The following is a 19,097-nucleotide window of genomic DNA, read 5'->3' on the forward strand; positions in this document are numbered from 1 at the left end:
ATTTTAGAGTGGCCTCCCTGAGGGGTAGGATTTCCCCAGCCCAGAGGGAACCCTGAGCTATGTGGGGCTAAGCCAGGAAGGCTTCCCGGAGGAGGTGAGTGACCAAGGTCTCTGCAGGGAGACCTCGGTGTGAGGAGGAGGAGGAGGAGGAGAAGGCGGGGGAAGGGCGTTGGAGGCGGGAGGCTAGGCTGTGAGGCAGGATGGGGCGGTCTGCACCCCCCTGCCCCCTGCCCGACCCTGCCCACCTGCGCGGGACGCCGGCCGCCGCAGGGGCTGTCAGCGGTGGGTGGCCCCCGAGACGGAGCTGTCGAGTCTGTGCCTGACGCCTCTTTTCCCTCCACTCTCTTGGTCTCTTTCAGTTGGAGGAGGACAGACTCTCGGGGCACTCCCTCCCGCGGTACAGCCCCCTGCGACGACTGGCGTCCTCCGTGTTCTCCTCCTCCACGCTGGAGACCGAGCATTACCCTCACCCTGGCGGCGGCGGCTCCTCCGGTTCCCTCATTCAGCGCAGCCGCTCGGCGGAGAGCAGCCCCGTGCGGGCGCCCCACCGGCGCCACGCGCCCCTGGCCGCCGGCAACCACAGACTCGTGCCCTCGGTGCTCCGCATCTCGCGGTCACAGCTGCAGCAGGTGTGGGCCCGCTTCACCCACAAGACCTAGGCTGGGCTCCCCCCCCTCCTGGAGGGGGCAGGTGGGGGGGGTGGGGAGCAGGCAGAGACCATGGTTCCTTCCCAGGACGCAATAATCACACACTCACACACCCCATCCCTCCCCATCATGCAATACAGCCCCTAGAACGTCGGCCCAAGGTACTGTAACCCCCCACCCCTCACCCCCCATCGTCTCCCTCTGCTTGGTGCCAGCCAAATGGTGCAGGGAGGGGTGGGGCCGTTGGTGCAGTTTCTGGGACAGGACAGGGGCCCTGGGATTGAGCCACCAGTGGGTCCAGAGTCCAGGGGAAAACAAGGTGTCAGGGAGAGGCAGATGCTGGGTTAGAGTCATTCTGGCACCGGGCTTATTCTGTTTAATCTGTGATCTCTTGGCATGGCTGGGCTTGGTCCACCCTTGAGGAGGCTGCCAGGAGACTGGGACCCTGTTGGTGTGCTGTGTGTCTGTCTTTCTGTGTGGGGCAAGATGTGTGGCCCTGTGTGTGAGATGGGGGCCTGGCCGGCCAGCTTTGGGGTAGGGTGAGAAAGTGCCTCTGTACTCAGTGATATGGGAGAAAGAGGCCCTGTGACCCCGTGAGCCTTTCCTATGCCATTGTCACAGAGGACAGAGTCCTTGCCCTCCCGCATCTTGACCCAGGAGGCCTAGAGCTCAGTCCACTGTAGGCTTCCCCTCCTCCGAGGCATGTGTACCATCACCCACCGGTAGGACTGGTTGCCTGGCCCAGCTCCTTTGGAGCTGAGGGTGGATGAACAGTGACCTGGGATCTGCCCCTCAAAGTGAGCTGAAGCCTGGGGGTGAGGGGATCCAGTCTAGCAGCAGTGGCAGAGAGGGTGGTTGTTAAGGATGACGTGAGATGGATGAGATCAGGACAAATTCCAGAAAGCAGCAGCCCCACCACTACCCCTCTCAGGAGAAGGTGAGTCCTTCCTATAGGTGCTCAGCCAAGCATGTTGGCCCCCAGGGGCAGTGGTGAAGACAGAGCACCTGGTAGGCTGATCAGATTGGGATCTGGAGATGGGTGGGGATCAGGATACCAGACTGCCTGTGCTCTTTCTGCCTATTTCTCAGCATGTAGCCTGTCATTGCAGGGACCCCAAGGTTTTCTTCATTCCTGCCCTTGTCAGCAGGCACCTCTGTTCCCCTGGGGAGTGGGGCAGTGGTGAAGAAGGCTCCAGGAAAGGCAGTACCTCTATAGGGAGGAGAGGAGGGGAGGAGGCCTGAAGGTTTGCAAAATGTTTAATGCAGAAGGTTGCATTTGTGTGCGTGCTTGTGTGCATGCAGGTACACTTATGAATGTGCTTATGTATGAGCATTTGTGCATGTGGCAGGGCCGCCATGGCTGGATGCTCAGATTGTGTACTGCGCAATTCCAGGGAGTGCCATTTACATAGACCCTAATGTGAATGGTACCCACTGAAGCTGCACAGTGCTGCAGTCCTGGTGTGTGTGTGTGTGTGTGTGTGTGTGTGTGTGTGTAGTAGGAAGTCTGAAAGATGTTTGTGCAGTCCTTGGTAGTTTCCTACGTAGACATGTATCATTCTGGCTCCTCTCTCTCCTTTTCTCCCCTAGACTTCTGCTTCCCTCCCAAAGCATCTCCTTTCAACTCCTGTCTCTGGTTAGGATAGAAGCCTCAGGGCCCCTGCCCCTGCCTAGAGGTGCCATAGTGGGTGGGCAATGCCCTGAGCCAAACTATTCTCATAGATCGTTCATTTCTCCTTTCTCTAAAAAGTGTTTCTTTTTGAGGATATCTCGCTAAGAGCACCTTCCCCATTTAGAAATGAAAGCCAGACTTGGGTCCTTGTACACATGCCCCACCCCCACCCCCATCCTGGCTGCTTTCTTTTGAACCTCCCATATCCAAATCTCTGTTGCCCTCTGGGCTGTTTTGGGTGGCTTTCCACTCTGCCGTGACTGAAAGTAGAGGAGGGGTTGGGATACCCTTCAAGAAAAGAGAGAAAACATAAAGCACAAAGGTAAGGAGGTGGGGTGAACTGTAGCCCTACTCCCTACCTTCTGGCACTGCCCCCCACCCCACTCTCTCCACTACTCTCTGGCCCTCTTTCCAGCCTCCCCAGCTAGTGGCAGGGGGTGAAGTGTAGGAGAGTCTGTCCACCAGCCACTCCAAAAGTCAGCAGCAGTGGGGTAGGGTCCCTGCTATCTGGGATTAGATGAAACCAGGAACTCTGTTATCCGGCATTTCCTTCCAGAGGGTTCAACCACCCGACCCTGGCACAGCTCCCACTCAGTGACCAGAACCCTGAGGTACTCTAAGATCCCAAAGTGCCTTGTGACATAGCAAAGATGATGGCACTAGCTGCAGCCTTGTTTAAGCATTAAATACATATTTCTTAACAGCATCCCAAGAGTGGCTGAATTTTCAAACACACACACACGCACATGCACACGCACACGCATCAGAACTGATAACTGTGGGAGAGGGTATGTCCTTTAAAGTAAGATCATGATTTAAAACATTTTGTCCTTTGGAGGACATCCTTTTATGTGTCCTCGGTAGTGGAGGAGAGAGGGTCTTATAAGCCATAAAGCTTCAAGCTAACAGGAAGTGATCTTGATAATATTTTCATCCTTTGAGGGTGGCTTTGACTTTTGGAAACATCTATGGCAATTTGAACCCACATGTGTGGGAATCAAGTTCATGGGAAGCTCAGCAGAGCCCTGCATGTTTTGGAGTCCAGGTGCCTGACTGTAAATCCCACCTGGGTAGGGAATTTGTGAGCCTGCAGTGTTGTCAAGCTCCTTTTTCTAAAGAGTTTCCCAAAGAAGAGGCCAGAGGGTTTTAAGAAATGATATCCTTCTTGGGGAAAGCACTTAGCCTCCCCAAGTTCAGCTTTGAAAAGAGGCAGCACTCTTTTTTGTCTTGGGAAATGGTATTTTCATACTTTAAAGTCACCCTCTGCTTAAAGTGGTGGCTTCCAATTATTAATTCATGTATTTTATTTAAGTCACTGGCACATGGCACTTATTATGTGCCAGGCAGTGATCTAAGCACTTTACAAAAATAACTCATTTAATCTTCATAATAGCCTAGGAAGTAGATCCCGGTATTAGCTGCATTAAATGGATTAACCAGAATTACTAATTTACAAAAGGTCTGAAAAACCCCTGCCAATGCCGAATAACTGAGGTCTTGTTTGATAGGAGCTTTAAAGCATTTTAGTCTGTGTCTTGGTCTATTTACTGTCCTGTCTGGTGGCCCCTCTTCACTCTATCCAGGAAAAAGGGAGTTGTCCACAGGCCAGACCCTCCTTCCTCCTCCATCGCACCTCAGCATGAGATGGAGTCCAGGCAGGGGGTCACTCCAGAGTACTGGGGTTGGTTGAAATGGCTGGACCCCATCTCTCCAGAGACCCCAACCTCTCAACCCACATGGCCCCAAGCATCCCATAGCAGCTCTGGGGATTAGGTGGGCAGAGTACCAGTTCCAGTGAGAAAGCAGGTATTCAGAACCCTGTCCTCTGTGGTGTTGATGGGATCCTTGGGGTTTGGCTCACAGGCAGGGCAGGAACTGGCATTGGTGACCACTGGCCATGGAGATTTGAGATGAGTGTCACCAACTTACACGTCAACAGGAGCCAAGCAGTGTCAGGGAGAAGGCACTTGTGGGAAGTGTGGTAAACTGGGGGAACCATGCTATCCCTAGCTCAGCCAATTGTTGCCAGTATCTTCCAGTTTTTAATTATTGGCATCTCATTGTTTAAAAGCAACAACTTTTTAAAGAAAAATCACTGTGTGAGCTAAACCAAACTGGTTTACAGGCGGAGATCCTGAACTCAGTTTGGAAATTCTTTTGGCCCTGAGGAACCCCCTCTATCTGTCCAAAGCTGCAGCACTCAAAGTGGGAAAGTGTTTTTCCCCAGGAACTCAAACTGAGTGGGCTTCTTAAGAGGAGACAGCTCATGGCCAGTGGGGACGTGTGTGTACATGTCTGTGAGCTCATGGTATGTGTGCCTAAGTGTGTGTGTGTGTGTGCGCTCGTGTGTGTGTGTGTGTGTGCGCGTGCCAGTGGATTTGTTCGTGGCAAGTGGGATCTTCCTTGTAGGACCAGTATTTTCTCGAGGGACAGGACCCTGGGTCAGTGAAAAATGCTCTAGTTCATTCTCAGTAATGAATAGACACCCCCACCCACTTAAGGCAGCTTGGGTCACAGCAATAACCACTCAACACTCACCCCAACCATGAGCATCCTGAACCCAGCAATCTCCTTTTCATTTTCAGCTGTGGGAAAAAGGGACTAGCCCTGCCCAGCACTTGGGCAGAATGGTGGAACCTCTGAGCCATGCTGGCACATTAACCCTTGCTTCCCCAGACAAGGGGGGCAGGCCCCTCCAATCCCAGGAAAAGCCAGGGTTCCTCTCTGTGGAGGGTCCCAGGATCCTCCTTTGCTATTTCTCTCCTTTGCCCTGCATAGGTCCCTTTTCTGGGGAGGGGTGGTGCTGTCTCTCCAGGCAGTTGTTGGGGTTCCTGGGCCACTGGGGTGGGGAGAAGGAGCTGTGGCAATGTGTATATATAGGGTGGCTGGGGGAGGAGACCATGCTTTGGGAGGGTGTGGGGCCCCCTGGCTGTAGGAGCATGGAGAATGCAGTTATCCCCTGCTGTCCTTGGGTTGATTTGGTACCTGAGGATGGACGCATAGGCCCCTATGGAGGGCCCGAATACCACCTCACCCCAAACCCCACTGAGATTTCAACCCATAGGGCAGGAATCACCCCACCCCCATGGGCAGTCCTTGGTAACAAGGAGCATGGCAAATCCGTCTCCTTAAGTTGGGGGGCATGTGGCAAGTTTGCATTATTCTCATTAGGGACAGAGGTGCCCCTGGGACTGGTGGGGGTCAGCCTCTGAAATTTTCAAAGCATCCTTCTCCCTAAGGGAGAGGCTCCCAGCCTGAGAACCACATCCCTCAAGTATCCCAAATGGCCCCTACAACACCCAGTGGGCTTCCTAGCGCAGGGAGCCCCTGGGCTTGAATGGCCCCAGCTCTCCAAGTGAAGAGTTGAGAAGCGGTGGGGGGAGAAGGGGCAATGAAGCCCAAAGGACTATGGGAATCTTCCTGGACCTCCGCTTCCATCCACTAGGTTTCGCCGTGCGTCCCTCCTCGTACCCACCCCTCTACCCGCACAGATTGGGGTTCACCTTATCACGACCAACCGCCCCCCTACACACCGCCCCCCACCCCCCAGCGTCTCTCTCGCTGCGCGACTCTTCATCCACTCTCTGAACAGCAAACTAAGAGACCTGGCCTAGGAGAGCATGAGCATCGTGTTTCCAGGCCCCTCTTGCAGGTTTTTCCCTGTATCCGGACCCCCCCAAACCACCTAATTTCCCTCTGTCCCCGCCCCCGCGGCCGTCGCACCACGAATGTATGTTCCGTGTTTTTAACTAGTTGCTACGCGGCGTGACTAGGGTACCGCCCGGCCTCCGAGCCCCGACCCTCACGTCGCCCGAGCTGCCCTCCGGGACACCCCGACGTGCGCGACCCGAGGGGGCGTCAGCCCCTGCGCCCTGCCCCCGCCGCCGAGCTGCCTGCTGCTAAAGTCCTCCCCCGGGTCAGCGCCCCCTGCCGCCTCCCGCCCTTCGCTAACGTTGTGTTTGCTTTCCCTCCGCGGGCTCGTGGCCTCTGGGTACCTGGCCCCAGGCGGTCTGGGGGTGGGGGGAACCGGACTGGATTGTGGGCTCGCCCCTCTCTGCTCCAGGGCAGGATGCAGACGAGGGCTGGGAGGGGGAGCTGGTCAGTTCTCCGCGCTCGGAGAGCCCTTGTCGCCCACCCCTGATTCCTGTTACCTCACAGCCCACAGGGCTGCGCTCCCCTCCGCCCCCGCCCCAAATAATTGGCCTTGTGATTGGATGCCAAAGAGCCCAGAATGGAGGGGGAGCCAAGCTTTGAGCCTAGGTCTCACAGAGCCACCCCATGCCCCTTTTTGGCCCAAGCCCCAGCGTCCGTCCGTGTCTCCTGCCCCACCCCACTTCCACCACTGAGGGCCCTGGGGGTCCCCAAACATGCCCCCACTTCCAGCTCTTCTCCCTTCCCATCCCCGAAAATAAAACTCAGGGACCAACATCTGCTTCCTTTGCACTTGCTCCGTCGACCCCCTCCCCCCCTCCCACTTGGATGGGCCTCCGTGGGGGAGGAGGCCGGGTTCGGGGCCCTTGAGGCTGACAGTATTGAGGGAGAAGAGGGCTGGATCCTGCCCCCCTGAGAGGTGGGACTGGTGGGATGGGGAAGTTCAGCCGTGGGGCCCAGCTGAGCACCTTCCCTCCAGGGACCCAAGGAGCCCCCTCCCACCGCTGGGAGACACTTCCTAATCGTGGTGGGGAGGGGAGCGAGACGGGAAGGGGGTTGGCCAGAGGACCCTCCCGGAAGTCCCGAATCCCAGCCAGTTTATTCCTCCCCATCCCATCATAATTCCTCCCCCCTTTTGTACTGCAATAATACTGTATTATAAGCTTGCACTATTTCCTGACCCCGGCCAGCATAAGCATGCACGAAAAACTCAAAACCACATACACACACACTCACACACGCACACAAAGATGGGACGCTTTTTTTTTCTTTCTCTCTCTCTCCGGGGTGCGTCCTCAGTGTAAAGAGCGGCGTCCAGGGGGGCCCCGGGCCCAGACAGAAGAGCATGCACTGAGCCCCCGCCCCCAGACTGCGAGTACTGTACAAATCCAACACTTGAAACTGACACACACACGCGCGGCGCCGCCATGGGGGGGGTGGGACACAGACACGCACCCCCGCGCACACGGCCGCGCACGGGCAGGGATGGGGGGGCGCCCCGCCCTCACGCGTCGCTGTGCGAGGGATCTTGTGCCTTTTTAAGTCCCTGTATGTTAATGCAGACAATCCGGAGAGCTTGTGTACTACCAAATCCTGATTAAAGACGCCTTCCAGGAACCTGCGCCTCGCTTCGCCTGCTTTCTTTCATTCACCCTTCTTCTTAACCCACCACTCTATGCAGCCCCAATTCTGGGGTCGTCTGGCTGGGCAGAGGGCAAGGGCTAGTCTTTTGCTGACTCAGAGACTGGTTGGGGGTGGCGGGGGCAAATTCCAGATCAATGGATCCAACCCCACTCCTACCTTACCCAGCAACTAGGACAGGGTAGATCCGGCTGGCTGTGTGTCTCCTTTCATCCGGAGGAAGGCCTTAGGGGTGGACTCTGGTCTCTGGAGCCAACTCCAAATCGCCAACTTTCTGGAGGGGGGAGGTGGGGAGTGGGGGTGGGTGGGTGAACTAGTCAGTTCTCTAGGGATCCGACAATTAAGGCCAAGTGTGTGGTGGGGATGGGAAGCCAGAATGCCAGAGAGCCCTGTTGGCAGGGGAGCACTGCAGTCTTCCCCCTGCCTTGGGGAGAATAGTCTGTTGAGGGGGATCAGTGATTGTGCAGAGCCTGAGGGCTACAGGGATAGAATGTGGGTTGAGGCAGATCTAGGTCAAGGAGAGGGGTAGCGCACGAAGGAGGAAAGGATGGCAGAGACTCTGGAGACTGCAGAGAGAGAAGGTGAAGGGGGGGGTGCTTGCCTTCTTTCTGTCCCCTACTCTACCCCTGCAGCCCTCCAGCCACAGGGCCAAAAGAGGAAGACACTCTTCTCCTTGGGGCCTAAAACCAGGGTGGGGACAGAAGAAGGGCAAGCCACAGGTGTACTTCTTGACCCTGAGAGATTTAGAATGCCCCCTTGCTGTCAGTACCTTGCTCTGGGATATGCCAGGGGATGTTGGGGACACTAAGATCTGGGGTCAAGTATATGAGGATCTGTGAGGACCTAGGGTAGGCAGCTGCCTTCCTAGGTCCTCTGACTCCTTCCACCAGTTGACTGCCACAGACCTGTGTGCCAGGCGGGTAGGGTTGTGGGGGTGGCACACCTGGGTGTGGGGCGAGGAGCAGAGGGAGGGCTCTTGGCTTGGCAGATGTGTTTGAGAGTGGAGACCCAGATGCACCCAGGGAAGAATCTGGGAAAGGCGGAGGTGGGCGGAGGAGGCTACCCTGTTGACTTCTTATCTCCATTTCTCAGTATGGGCGATGATAGCCATGGAGGGAGGCTGTGTTCCTTTGGGAGGAGGGGAGATGGGCTGTTGGCACTGGGAAGCAGCTGAGGGAGGAGGGAGGGGCACTGGTGTGAGAGGCACAAAGCACCCCCTCCAAAGAGGGAGGGGTGGGGTGTCAGGGCTCAGGCTCTTTTTGTCACTTGGCAGCCAGCCTTCTTTGACCTTGGGACTATGGGCTGATATGCAGTGCACAGCGTCTGGGCTTGGCCAGGGTTCAGGTAGGAAAGTTGCTCAATGCACCCTGTGTGGGGTTGGGGCTGTGTGGACTAACACTCTCCTGTGTCAATAACAGAGAAGTCAAGGCTGAGGAGAGCCCAGTTTTGCTGGTGGCAGGGGCAGATCACAGTCAGGTCCATCTATCTCCTATCACTTTTCCTGCTGACTGGAGTAAACAGAGACTTGGGCTGAGGGCTGAAGCTGATGGGGCCACAGGCCTCGCTCCGGGCTCAGTGGAGGCAGGGGAAGGGATGAGGCTTCATATTTGAGTGTCTCAGCTCCAATGGCTTCCCTCCCCTCCTCCCGGGATTCACCCTTACCACATCTGCCTTTGGGTAAATTCCATCAGAATCGCCAGGGAGCTCTGAAGCAGATTTCTGGGCCTCATCTCTGACCTACAGAATCTGGGGGGGTAGGGCTCAGGATTTTTAAAAAGCACCCCCAAATAAGGCCATCCCAAGCCAGGCTGGAGAACCACAATAAGCAAACTGGAATCATAAAGGGTCACTGCCCTGGGAAGGGAGCAGGAAGGCATGAGCTTCCCCAGACCCTGACTTCCCCTCACTGACACCTGGCACTTTTCCTTCCCTCTGAGATAGAATGAGGGCTGTCACTGCTGTCTCCTTCCCATGGTGTCTCGGGCCTCTAGGGCCAGGCACACAGAGGCTGTCCAGCGATTGCTGGCCGACAGAATGAGCATGAGATCACATGGAAGAATGGATGCATCTTCATTGGGTTCAGGCATCTGGGAGAGGCCAGAGAGGGTGAGGGAGGACTTCTCACTCTCTGAGGAGGGCTGAACTGGAGGCCAGGCCTGGCCCTCCCCAGTGTGGAGCTGGATAGGGAGGGGCTTTGAAATAGAAAACCCAGCATCCCCAAGCCGGGGTGGGCTGGCAGTGATCCTTAGGACTAAGCTACTCCTACTCTGAGGTTCACAGCTCTGCTAAAGGGCAGAGGGTCCCAGGTTTACCCTACATGGGAGGCCAGTGAGTTCTGGGCTACGCTGGTTGATGTGCTTTGTGACTTGGGCATGTTGATGCCTCTCTCCAGGCCTTGGTTTCCCAGTCTGACATTATCAGTGATGCCTGTTTTCTAATTCTCATCCCTCCTCCCTCTCAAGTAATGGAAGGGGAGGGCTTTGAGATGGAAGGAGAGAGGGTTCCACGTGGGCACTGTGAGCAGCAGGTCCAGCCTATGGATGGAGCTTTTCCAGGGAGATCTAAGAACTGGCCAGACTGCAGGGGAAAAGGTGGTTCTAACAGGGATGCCCAAAGTGTCAGAGATGGGATAGGGAAAACAGGCAGAGGTTCTTCCGAGGAAGAATGGTGTGGTGGGGTTGAAGCATATTCCTGCTGAGTAGGATGTGTCTGGAGGTGGTAGGTGAGTTCTGAGCCAGACAGGAGAGAAACGTGACCAGAACACACCCCAGAGTGTGCTAGGGTCCAGTGCGGGATCTGATGCTCTCATCTTGCTTTACTCTTCCCCCCTCCATCAAGTCCTCACTGATGGTCTGATTATGAGGAAGATGATTGCCGTTAGGGAGAGGAGAAGTCACAGCCTTGGGTAAATGTTGGCCTTGGAAATTCCTGCCTTCTCTTCCACCTGCACTTGGGCGGACTGCACAGAGACCTCAGCTGGGAGAGCCCTTCCTTTCCCACCTCACCCCTAGTAGGTGTGGCATCCAGGAGTTTCTGGGCTTGGGGAGGGAGGCAGTGATCTCTAACATAGAGTGAGCAGAGCAGGGGATAGGAGGCAGGGGTGGGGGAGCTGATATTTATCAGTCAACTGTTCTATGCTGAACCCATTGCTTATATGACCTCATTTATGGTCACAGCCTTTGTGGAGGAGGCATTATCCCCTTTTCACCTCCTAATCTAGAGACTGCCCATGCCATGAAAACAAGGACCAGATCTGTCTTTTTGATCTACAAATTCATAGCCTCTAACATGGTGGCCAGGACAATAGACACTCAAGGACTTCTGAATGAATGAATGAATGAATGAATGAATAACCCTAAAGGGGCTCGGTGTTTATCAGGAGAGAGTCATGTAAACACATGCATGTGAAATAGAGGGTGAAAGGTTCTGTGATGGAAGGATGTGAGGAAAACAAGCAGAGAGTGATGAAGTCTGCTTGGTGGGTGGACAAGAAGCTTTTGGGAAGATGAGCTGTTTGAACCAGGTCCTAGAGGAAGAGTAGGGATAGGTCATATCAATAGAGAAAAGGACCCGCGGGTGGAGGAAACTGCCCAGGGAAAGAGCCAGGAGTGTGAGTTGCACGATACATTAGAACTGCTGGAATAGGAGTTCCCATCGTGGCTCAGCAGTAACAAACCTGACTGGTATCCAGAACACGGGTTCGATCCCTGACCTCACTCTGAGTCAAGGATCTGGCATTGCCCTGAGCTTTGGTGTAGGTCACAGGCATGGCTTGGATCTGGCATTGCTGTGGCTGTGGTGTAGGCTGGCAGCTATAGCTGGGAACTTCCATATACCGTGGGTGCGGCCCTAAAAAGACAACAACAAAAAAAGATTGCTGGAAGGTACGGCGGTGCGGTCTGGGTTGGGGGTGCGGGCAGAGGGTGCGGTTCAAAGTGAGGTTGGAGACGGGGGTGGGGATGCTCTGGTGCCAAGCCAAGGATTGGAACTGTCTCCTGAGGGCTGGAGGGACCACCATAGGTTTCTGCAGGTTTGCTTTGTTTTGGTTTTTGGTTTTTAGGGCCACACCCGTGGCATACGGAAGTTCCCAGGCGAGGGGTTGAATCAGAGCGATAGCTGCCGACCTATGCCACAGCCACAGCAACGTGGGATCCGAGCTGCATCTTTGAACTACACCACAGCTCACGGCAATGCCAGATCCCCAACCCACTGAGTGAGGCCAGGGATCAAACCTGCATCCTCATAGATACTAGTCGGGTTCATTTCCAATGCACCACAATGGGAACTCCAGGTTTCTGCAGGTTTGAAGCAGAGAGAAATGGGATTAGATTTAAGTTTCAGGAAAATCACTCGGGTAGCTGTAGGAAAAATGGATGGGGAATAAAGCCTGGAAAAAATAGGCCAGTGGCTGGAGAATCACCAGGCAGGATAGGGCCATGCCCCTGGGGCTGGGACAGCAGACGCATGTTTGAGAGGAATGCTTGGCAGGACTCCCTGAGAGTCTGGGTGGCACCTGAATGTGTTGGAGGTGTCAGGATAGCTCCAGGGCTTCTGGTTTGCATGGGCCGTGTTTAGGAAAACAGAGGCCCTGTGTGTTCCAAAGGCTAACAAAGTGCTGGATGGTACCGTCAGTACCATCCTACTGAGAACAAAGCCATGTCAGCCCTGATGGAGCCTGGTGCATTGTGGGTGCCTGGGGATGTGTGTGATTGACAAGGGCAGAGCTAGAGAAGACAAAGCATCAGAGGTCCCAGTAAGATACTCAAGGTCTTTTCTTTTTTTCTTTTTTCTTTTGGTCTTTTTAGGGCCACACTAGTCGTACATGGAAGTTCCCAGGCTAGGGGTCAAATCGAACTGTGTCCACAGCAACGCCATGTCTGAGCCATGTCTGCGACTTATACTGCAGTTCTGGGCAATGCCAGATCCTCAATCCACTGAGCAAAGCTAGGGATCGAACCCGCATCCTCATGGATACTAGCCCAATTCTTAACCTGCTGAGCCACAATGGGAACTCAGTCAGGTCTTTTGAGTTTGGAAGGAAGGAGGCTAAGGAGAGATGTGGCAAGAGTCTAGAAAACCAAGGACAGGCCGTCACATTGCCAAGGACTCTGCACAAAGCTTCAAAGGGAAAATCTTAAGCAAGTAAAAAAGAAACTGCCTTTTTTTTTTTTTTTTTTTTGGTCTTTTTGCCATTTCTAGGGCCGCTCCCATGGCATATGGAGGTTCCCAGGCTAGGGGTCTAATTGGTGCTGTAGCTGCTGGCCTAGGCCGGAGCCACAGCAATGCGGGATCTGAGCCGCGTCTGCAACCTACACCATAGCTCATGGCAACACCGGATCCTTAACCCACTGAGCAAGGGCAGGGATCAAACCCGCAACCTCATGGTTCCTAGTCTGATTCATTAACTACTGAGCCATGACGGGAACTCCCAGAAACTACTCTTCCTAGGCTGGCTTGAGTTTCTGGAGGAAGTGCAGACTCAAAACACACCTGCAGAGGACTAGAAAATTCCTAGCTGACTGGCAGGTGGGAAGGGGGCTGGAGCTCCAGGGGCCAGCCTGCATTTTAGGGGGTGGAGGACAGCCCGAAATTTGCCCTCATCTGACACAGGTTCTGGTGGCACTGGGCAGCCAGCTCCCTGGCCACAGAGGTGTTGTGCCCTGTGAGGAGGCAGTGAGGCTGACGACCCAGATACTTGCTGCCCCTTTCTGGACCTAGTTTTCTCATCTGCAAAAGGGGGAGGTGATCTTCTGGGAGCGATGATGGCTTGCAGTTGTCATTTTCTCCTGTTGATTGACCTAGAGTTGCCTCGGGGTTTCAGGATACATTTGGGATATGGGAAAGGAGGTGGGGGAAAGAGGAGACTGAGAGACAGAAAAGCCACCAGGATCAAGGCCTGGACCTCAGGGGACCTGGAATACAGACCATCTGAGGTCCTAGGGACAGAGTGGCAAACAAAACAGCCCCAGCACCTGCCCTTGTGGAGCCTCCTAGCCTGGGGGTGCATGTGGGCCTCCTATCCTGGGGGTGCAGGCAGGCCTTCTCTGGCCCAGGAGTGAGGCTGACCACAATGGGTCCCTGTGTGTACCCCCTGCAGGTGTTCTCTGTGGCACCCCCGTTTGAGGTGAACGGTCTCCCAAGAGCTGTGCCCCTGAGCCTGCCCTACCAGGACTTCAAGAAGGATCTCTCTGATTACCGAGAACGAGCTCGGCTGCTCAACAGGGTCCGGAGGGTGGGCTTCTCGCACATGCTACTCACCGCCCCCCAGGTCCCACTGGCTCCTGTTCAGCCTCAAACTAATGGGAAAGAGGAAGAGGAGGAGGAAGAAGAGGAAGAGGAGGAGGAGGAGGAAGAAGAAGAGGAGGAAGAGGAGGAAGAAGAGGAAGAAGAGGAGGAGGAGGAAGAGGAGGAGGAGGACGAGGAGGAGGAAGAGGTAGTGGCCTTGGGGGAGGTGCTGGGGCCACACAGTGGATCCAGCAGTGAGGGGAGCGAGAGGAGCACGGACCGGAGCCAGGAGGGTGCCCCATCCACACTGCTGGCCGACGATCAGAAGGAGTCCAGGGGCCGGGCCTCGATGGCCGACGGGGACCTGGAGCCCGAGGAGGGCTCCAAAACGCTGGTGCTCGTCTCCCCTGGCGACATGAAGAAGTCGCCCGTCACTGCAGACCTGGCCCCCGACCCTGACCTGGGCACTCTGGCTGCCCTCACGCCCCAGCATGAGCGGCCCCAGCCTGCTGGCAGCCAGCTGGACATGTCTGAACCAGGCACCCTGTCTTCGGTCCTCAAGTCTGAGCCCAAGCCCCCTGGGTCCGGGATGGGGCCGGGGGCCGGGGCTGTGACTACAGGGGCAGGGGGAGTGGCAGTCACCTCCTCGCCCTTCACCAAAGTTGAGAGGACCTTTGTGCACATTGCAGAAAAAACCCACCTCAATGTCATGTCTTCCGGTGGACAAGCCTCCCGGTCCGAGGAGCTCAGCGCAGAGGGCGAGCTGGGCCTGGAGGTGCCCTCTGATGGGAGGGTTGTGGAGGAGGGGGCCTCCGTGCCTCTAGAGAATGGCATTGCCCTGTCAGGCCCTCTGGGGGACAGCCCCTTGGAGGTGGCTACGGACTCACTACCCAATGGCCCAGCCCTTGCCGATGGGCCAGCTCCAGCATCCCTGCCTGAGCTGGGCCCTGAGAAACTGGCCACCATCTCCCCCAGTCGCCATGCCATGCCAGGCCCTCGCCCCAGGAGCCGAATCCCTGTCCTGCTGTCTGAGGAGGACACGGGCTCGGAGCCCTCGGGCTCACTGTCGGCCAAAGAGCGGTGGGGCAAGAGGGCCCGACCCCAGCAGGACCTGGCACGGCTGGTGATGGAGAAGAGGCAGGGCCGCCTGCTGTTGCGGCTGGCCTCTGGGGCCTCGTCCTCTTCTAGCGAGGAGCAGCGCCGCGCCTCTGAGACGCTCTCTGGCACAGGCTCTGAGGAGGACACGCCTGCCTCTGAGCCTGCGGTGCCTAGGAAAGCTGGGCGGGCAGCTGCCACTCGGAGCCGGATCCCTCGCCCCATCAGCATTCGCATGCCCACACCTGCCGCAGCCCAGCAGCCCCCTGACAGACTCCATGGAGCAACCCCAGCATCTGACACAGCCATCACCAGCAGGTGAGGAACCGCTGCCAGTCCCAGGGTGGGCAGAGGGTAACCACAGAAGGCCTTTACCAGCAGAGGCTTCCCTGGAGCCAAGGTCAGGGGCTATTGACAATTCAGGAAGGACCCTCAGCCACAACTCCTGTCCACCACCTCCTCAACTAAGTCTCTGTTCTGACTCAGGTCCCAGCCCTGTCACTGGGCTCAAAGGAGTTGTAGCAGTGAGGGTCTCTGGAGGAGTGCAAGGGAGGCCAGGCTTGGGAAAGGCTGGTGGGGGCCAGTGAGGTCCACACACAGCCTCTGGTGTGCCACGGGGCATTTGAGGCCAAAGGATAAAGCCCAGGATAGTTGGGAGAAAACATTATTCCTATTGATATAAACATGGGTATATAGTAGAGTAGAATGTAAAATCCATGCAAGCTTTGAAGATGACATAGAGACATCAAAGAAAGCCTGCAGCAAACTCTTTTGGCAGCCACCTGGGAGTGTGTGGCACTTAGAGGTCCTGCCCTGGAGGATGGGGCACCAGGCCTCAGTTTATCCATCTGTGCCATGGTCTCTTAAGCCTTAACCAGCTCTGAGGATGCAGGACTCTGGGGCTCATTGCCCAGGGAGATTCTGAAAATGTCTCTCCTTTTGTTTTTTGCCCTCTTCTTGTCTCCTGACTTCTGCCCTCTGCGCCCCCGGAAGGCTCCAGCTGCAAAAGCCCCCGGGGACGGCCACCGCTGCTGATCTCCGGCCCAAACAGCCCCCTGGCCGAGGCCCCGGTCCAGGGCGAGCCCAAGTCGGCGCAAGGCCCCCAGCCCCGCGCAGTCCCGGCCTCCCCGCCTCTGCCGTGCACCATCCCAGCGCGTCCCCCCGGAGCCGGTCTCTGTCCCGCAAGGAGAGCCCCTCCCCCTCGCACCAAGCCCGGCCTGGGGTGCCCCCACCCCGGGGCGCCCCGCAGGCCCGGGCCCAGCCTGATGGCACCCCCTCCACGGGGGCCCCCAAGAAAGGACCCAGAGGGAAACTCCAGACTCAGCGCTCAGCAACCAAAGGCCGGGCGGGGGTCGCGGAGGGCCGGGCCGGGGCCAGATAATGACGTAAGCGGCTCTCCATGGCCCCCCACCCTCACCCCGGCCCCCACCCACCGCCGGCCACACTGGAACAGCTCCCAGCACAGCCTTACGCGCCTGACGCGCGCCACCCGCGGCCCCAACTTCCCGCCTGCACCCGCGAGGACGCGCGCCAGCACACGCCGCGCCCCACCCGTGGGCCCTGCCGATGGGGGCGCCGCGCCACGGGGGGGAGCGCCCGCCTCCCCATCCTCCCTCGTCTCCGCCCCTCCCCCTGCTGCCCTTCGGGTGGGGCACACCCTCCGCCCCGGGAAGGCTCAGCCACTTTTCACCAAGGACTCCACTAACCGGGGGGGACGCCCGCTCACCCACCAGGCCTCTGCTGCTCTCCACGCTCCCCCAGGGAACTCTGCTTACACATCCTGTGGCGCCTTTCCCTCTTCCAGACCCTCCTCCACCCAAAGCCCCTCTTTTTAGAAAAGGGAGCCTCAAATTCCAGAAGTGGAGGCTCCCGCCTCCCTGAGGGCTAATCCCAGTCTCCTGGGAGCTGTAGTGGTTCCAAAGGCCTCTTCTCAGCTGCCAGACTAGGGTTGGGGAGGTGAGACCTAGGAACCACTGGTCTACTCAAGTGTGAGGAGACAGGTCTGAGCTGCCCCAGAGTCAGCACCATCCTGGACACTCTGTTGGAGGCAATGGGCAGGTAATGGGGAGAGGGTGCTCCCCTGCACCTCCAGGGTGCAAACACTCCCTCCCCCGGAGTTTGAGTGGGAACCATCAAATGTGTGTGGGCTGCCTTCCCAGGCAAGTGTTTCCCAGTGGGAAGTCGGAGGAGGGCTTTTAAAAAGGTTTCACACCCTCCCTTGGTCCCCTAATCTAGTGCTCAGGATCCCTCACCATCAGGAATTCCTTCTTGCCATCTAACCTCAATCCTGCCTACTGCAGTCGCAGCCAACTTCCCTCTCTCCTGAATTCAGTGGAGGTGGAGAATGGCTGGTTATCATCTCTGTGCTGGCCTTTTGGAGATTCAGGGACTCAGTTCTGGAGGGGTCACCTTCCGTGTCCTCCAGGCTGTGGGGAATGGGCAGGATCAGGCCATCATCTCCCGCAGTGGGCAGAGAGAGCAGAAACAGACAGAGAGCTGGCCCCTAGACTCAAGGCAGAAAGGCCCTTCTAACTTCCAGATTGTATGATGCTTGTGTGACAGGTCCAGCCCCAGTCCCCAGCACCCCAGCTTACCCTTCAGCCTATCCCCTTTTGTTCTAATCCCAACCTATGCAGCTGAGCAGTCCCTTCAGAGGGTGAGGGCTGTGCGGCTCCATGAATGGATATAGGGCCTCCTCCTGGGTCTGGCTCCTGCATTGCTCATCCCAACTCATTATCAGCCTCAACTGCCTACATCTGGGCCAAGAGGCTGCAGAAGGGATAGCCAACTCTGCCGATCTGGGACAGGTCCTCTGCAGGCCTCCTCCATCCTCAGCACTCACAGTCTGTGTTCCTTGGCCTGGCCCCACTGTTCTTCCCTGGGTCACAGAGAGCAAGCCAGGACAACCAGGGGAAGAAGAAGAAAGGCCCCAGCATGCCCCAGGGTGGCATTCAGCCACTATCACTTAGAAGGATACCCATGAGGAAGCTGGCCCTGAGAAAAGACTGCGGGCACCAGCTGAAGGCCCTCATGGAGGGTCTGCAGGCTTGGGGAGCTGCTTCCATGCCAGGGTGGTGGCTTCTCTGCAGACCATTCCAGGGGAGGACTCCAGGGTGGACGGCCTTCAAGATCCACCCCACGCTGACGCAGATGCTCCCAGAACACTCAGGAAAACTCTCCGGACAGAGCCCTCTTTGTCAACCCGAGACCCTCCCAAGGCCTCTACTGCCCTCCGGGTCCAGCAGAGAGGGTGGAGCATGGGCCACTCCTTCCCACCTAGAGCTTCTCCGAATGACAATCAGCTTGTGCCAGGTGGGGACCAGGGCATGACCCCTGGTGCCCAGGTCCTGGGCCTGCTCCTTGCCACCAACCGAACCGTGAATGTAGGGCCCCCAGCCTCAACCCTGCCCTAGGACCAGCAACACCCTGGTTTGGTGTTGGGAGGAAAAGGGGGTGGCCTGAGAGAGCCCCAGGCGCATCCCAACTCTCAGCTTCACCCAGCACTAGAGCTGGGCAACGACGCAAAATCTTGTCTGCCCTTGGGATTCGGACCTCCCTAGGGCTTCCAACTGACCTCAGGCCTCTGCGTCATTGAATGTCACCAAGGGGAAGGAAGGGAAGGGACAAGTGTGGGAGGGGGATAGGGGACTGACGCTGCTCCTCTCCCCCGGAAGGATCCAGGGCAGAGGAAACCACACCTTCCAGTGTCCCCACCCCCAGCTGCAGCCTCTTCCCCCTTGAGCACCTATTCCCCCCACCAAGCCCTTCTCTACAAGAGTGTCACCCCACTACCACCACACCCCTCCAGCACCTTCCCATTGCCACACCTTGTGTCACTGGCTCAGATGCAGGTCTGTTCACCCCAGAACATGCCTCCCTTCCCCAGATGCACTGTGCACGAAGAAGGTGCCGGAGAGGGGCCGTGCCCCTAAATACATGGGCTGCCCCCTTCCTGGCTCCTTGCAGGGGTCTGGCTTGCTCAGTCTTCTCAGCTCCAGGGACCCGCCCTGGTGGGCGCCGGGTTGGGGGCAGGGAGTTGCACTTCCTCTTCCCCCAGGGAAGCCGCTGAAGAATGTTTACATGCCAAACAGAATGTAACACCCTCCCCTACCCCCTCCTAGTCACTGCATGGCCTCTGCCCACCCTGCACCTGTCCACCCCCACCC

The 19,097-nt window shown here is 57.1% G+C and overlaps 1 protein-coding gene across 1 annotated transcript in view; it reads left to right on the forward strand.

The window, feature by feature from the left end:
• Window positions 1–16,312, forward strand: part of TTBK1 (tau tubulin kinase 1) — a 37,230-nt gene extending 20,918 nt beyond the window's left edge. The window contains exons 13-14 of the mRNA XM_047796933.1: window positions 13,709–15,249; window positions 15,925–16,312. Of these exons, the coding sequence (XP_047652889.1) occupies window positions 13,709–15,249; window positions 15,925–16,312 (1,929 nt within the window). The remainder of the gene's footprint in view (window positions 1–13,708; window positions 15,250–15,924) is intronic.
• The last annotated feature ends 2,785 nt before the right edge of the window (window positions 16,313–19,097 follow it).

This window comes from Phacochoerus africanus, chromosome 9 (assembly GCF_016906955.1).
Source record: "Phacochoerus africanus isolate WHEZ1 chromosome 9, ROS_Pafr_v1, whole genome shotgun sequence".
Lineage (NCBI taxonomy): Eukaryota > Metazoa > Chordata > Mammalia > Artiodactyla > Suidae > Phacochoerus > Phacochoerus africanus.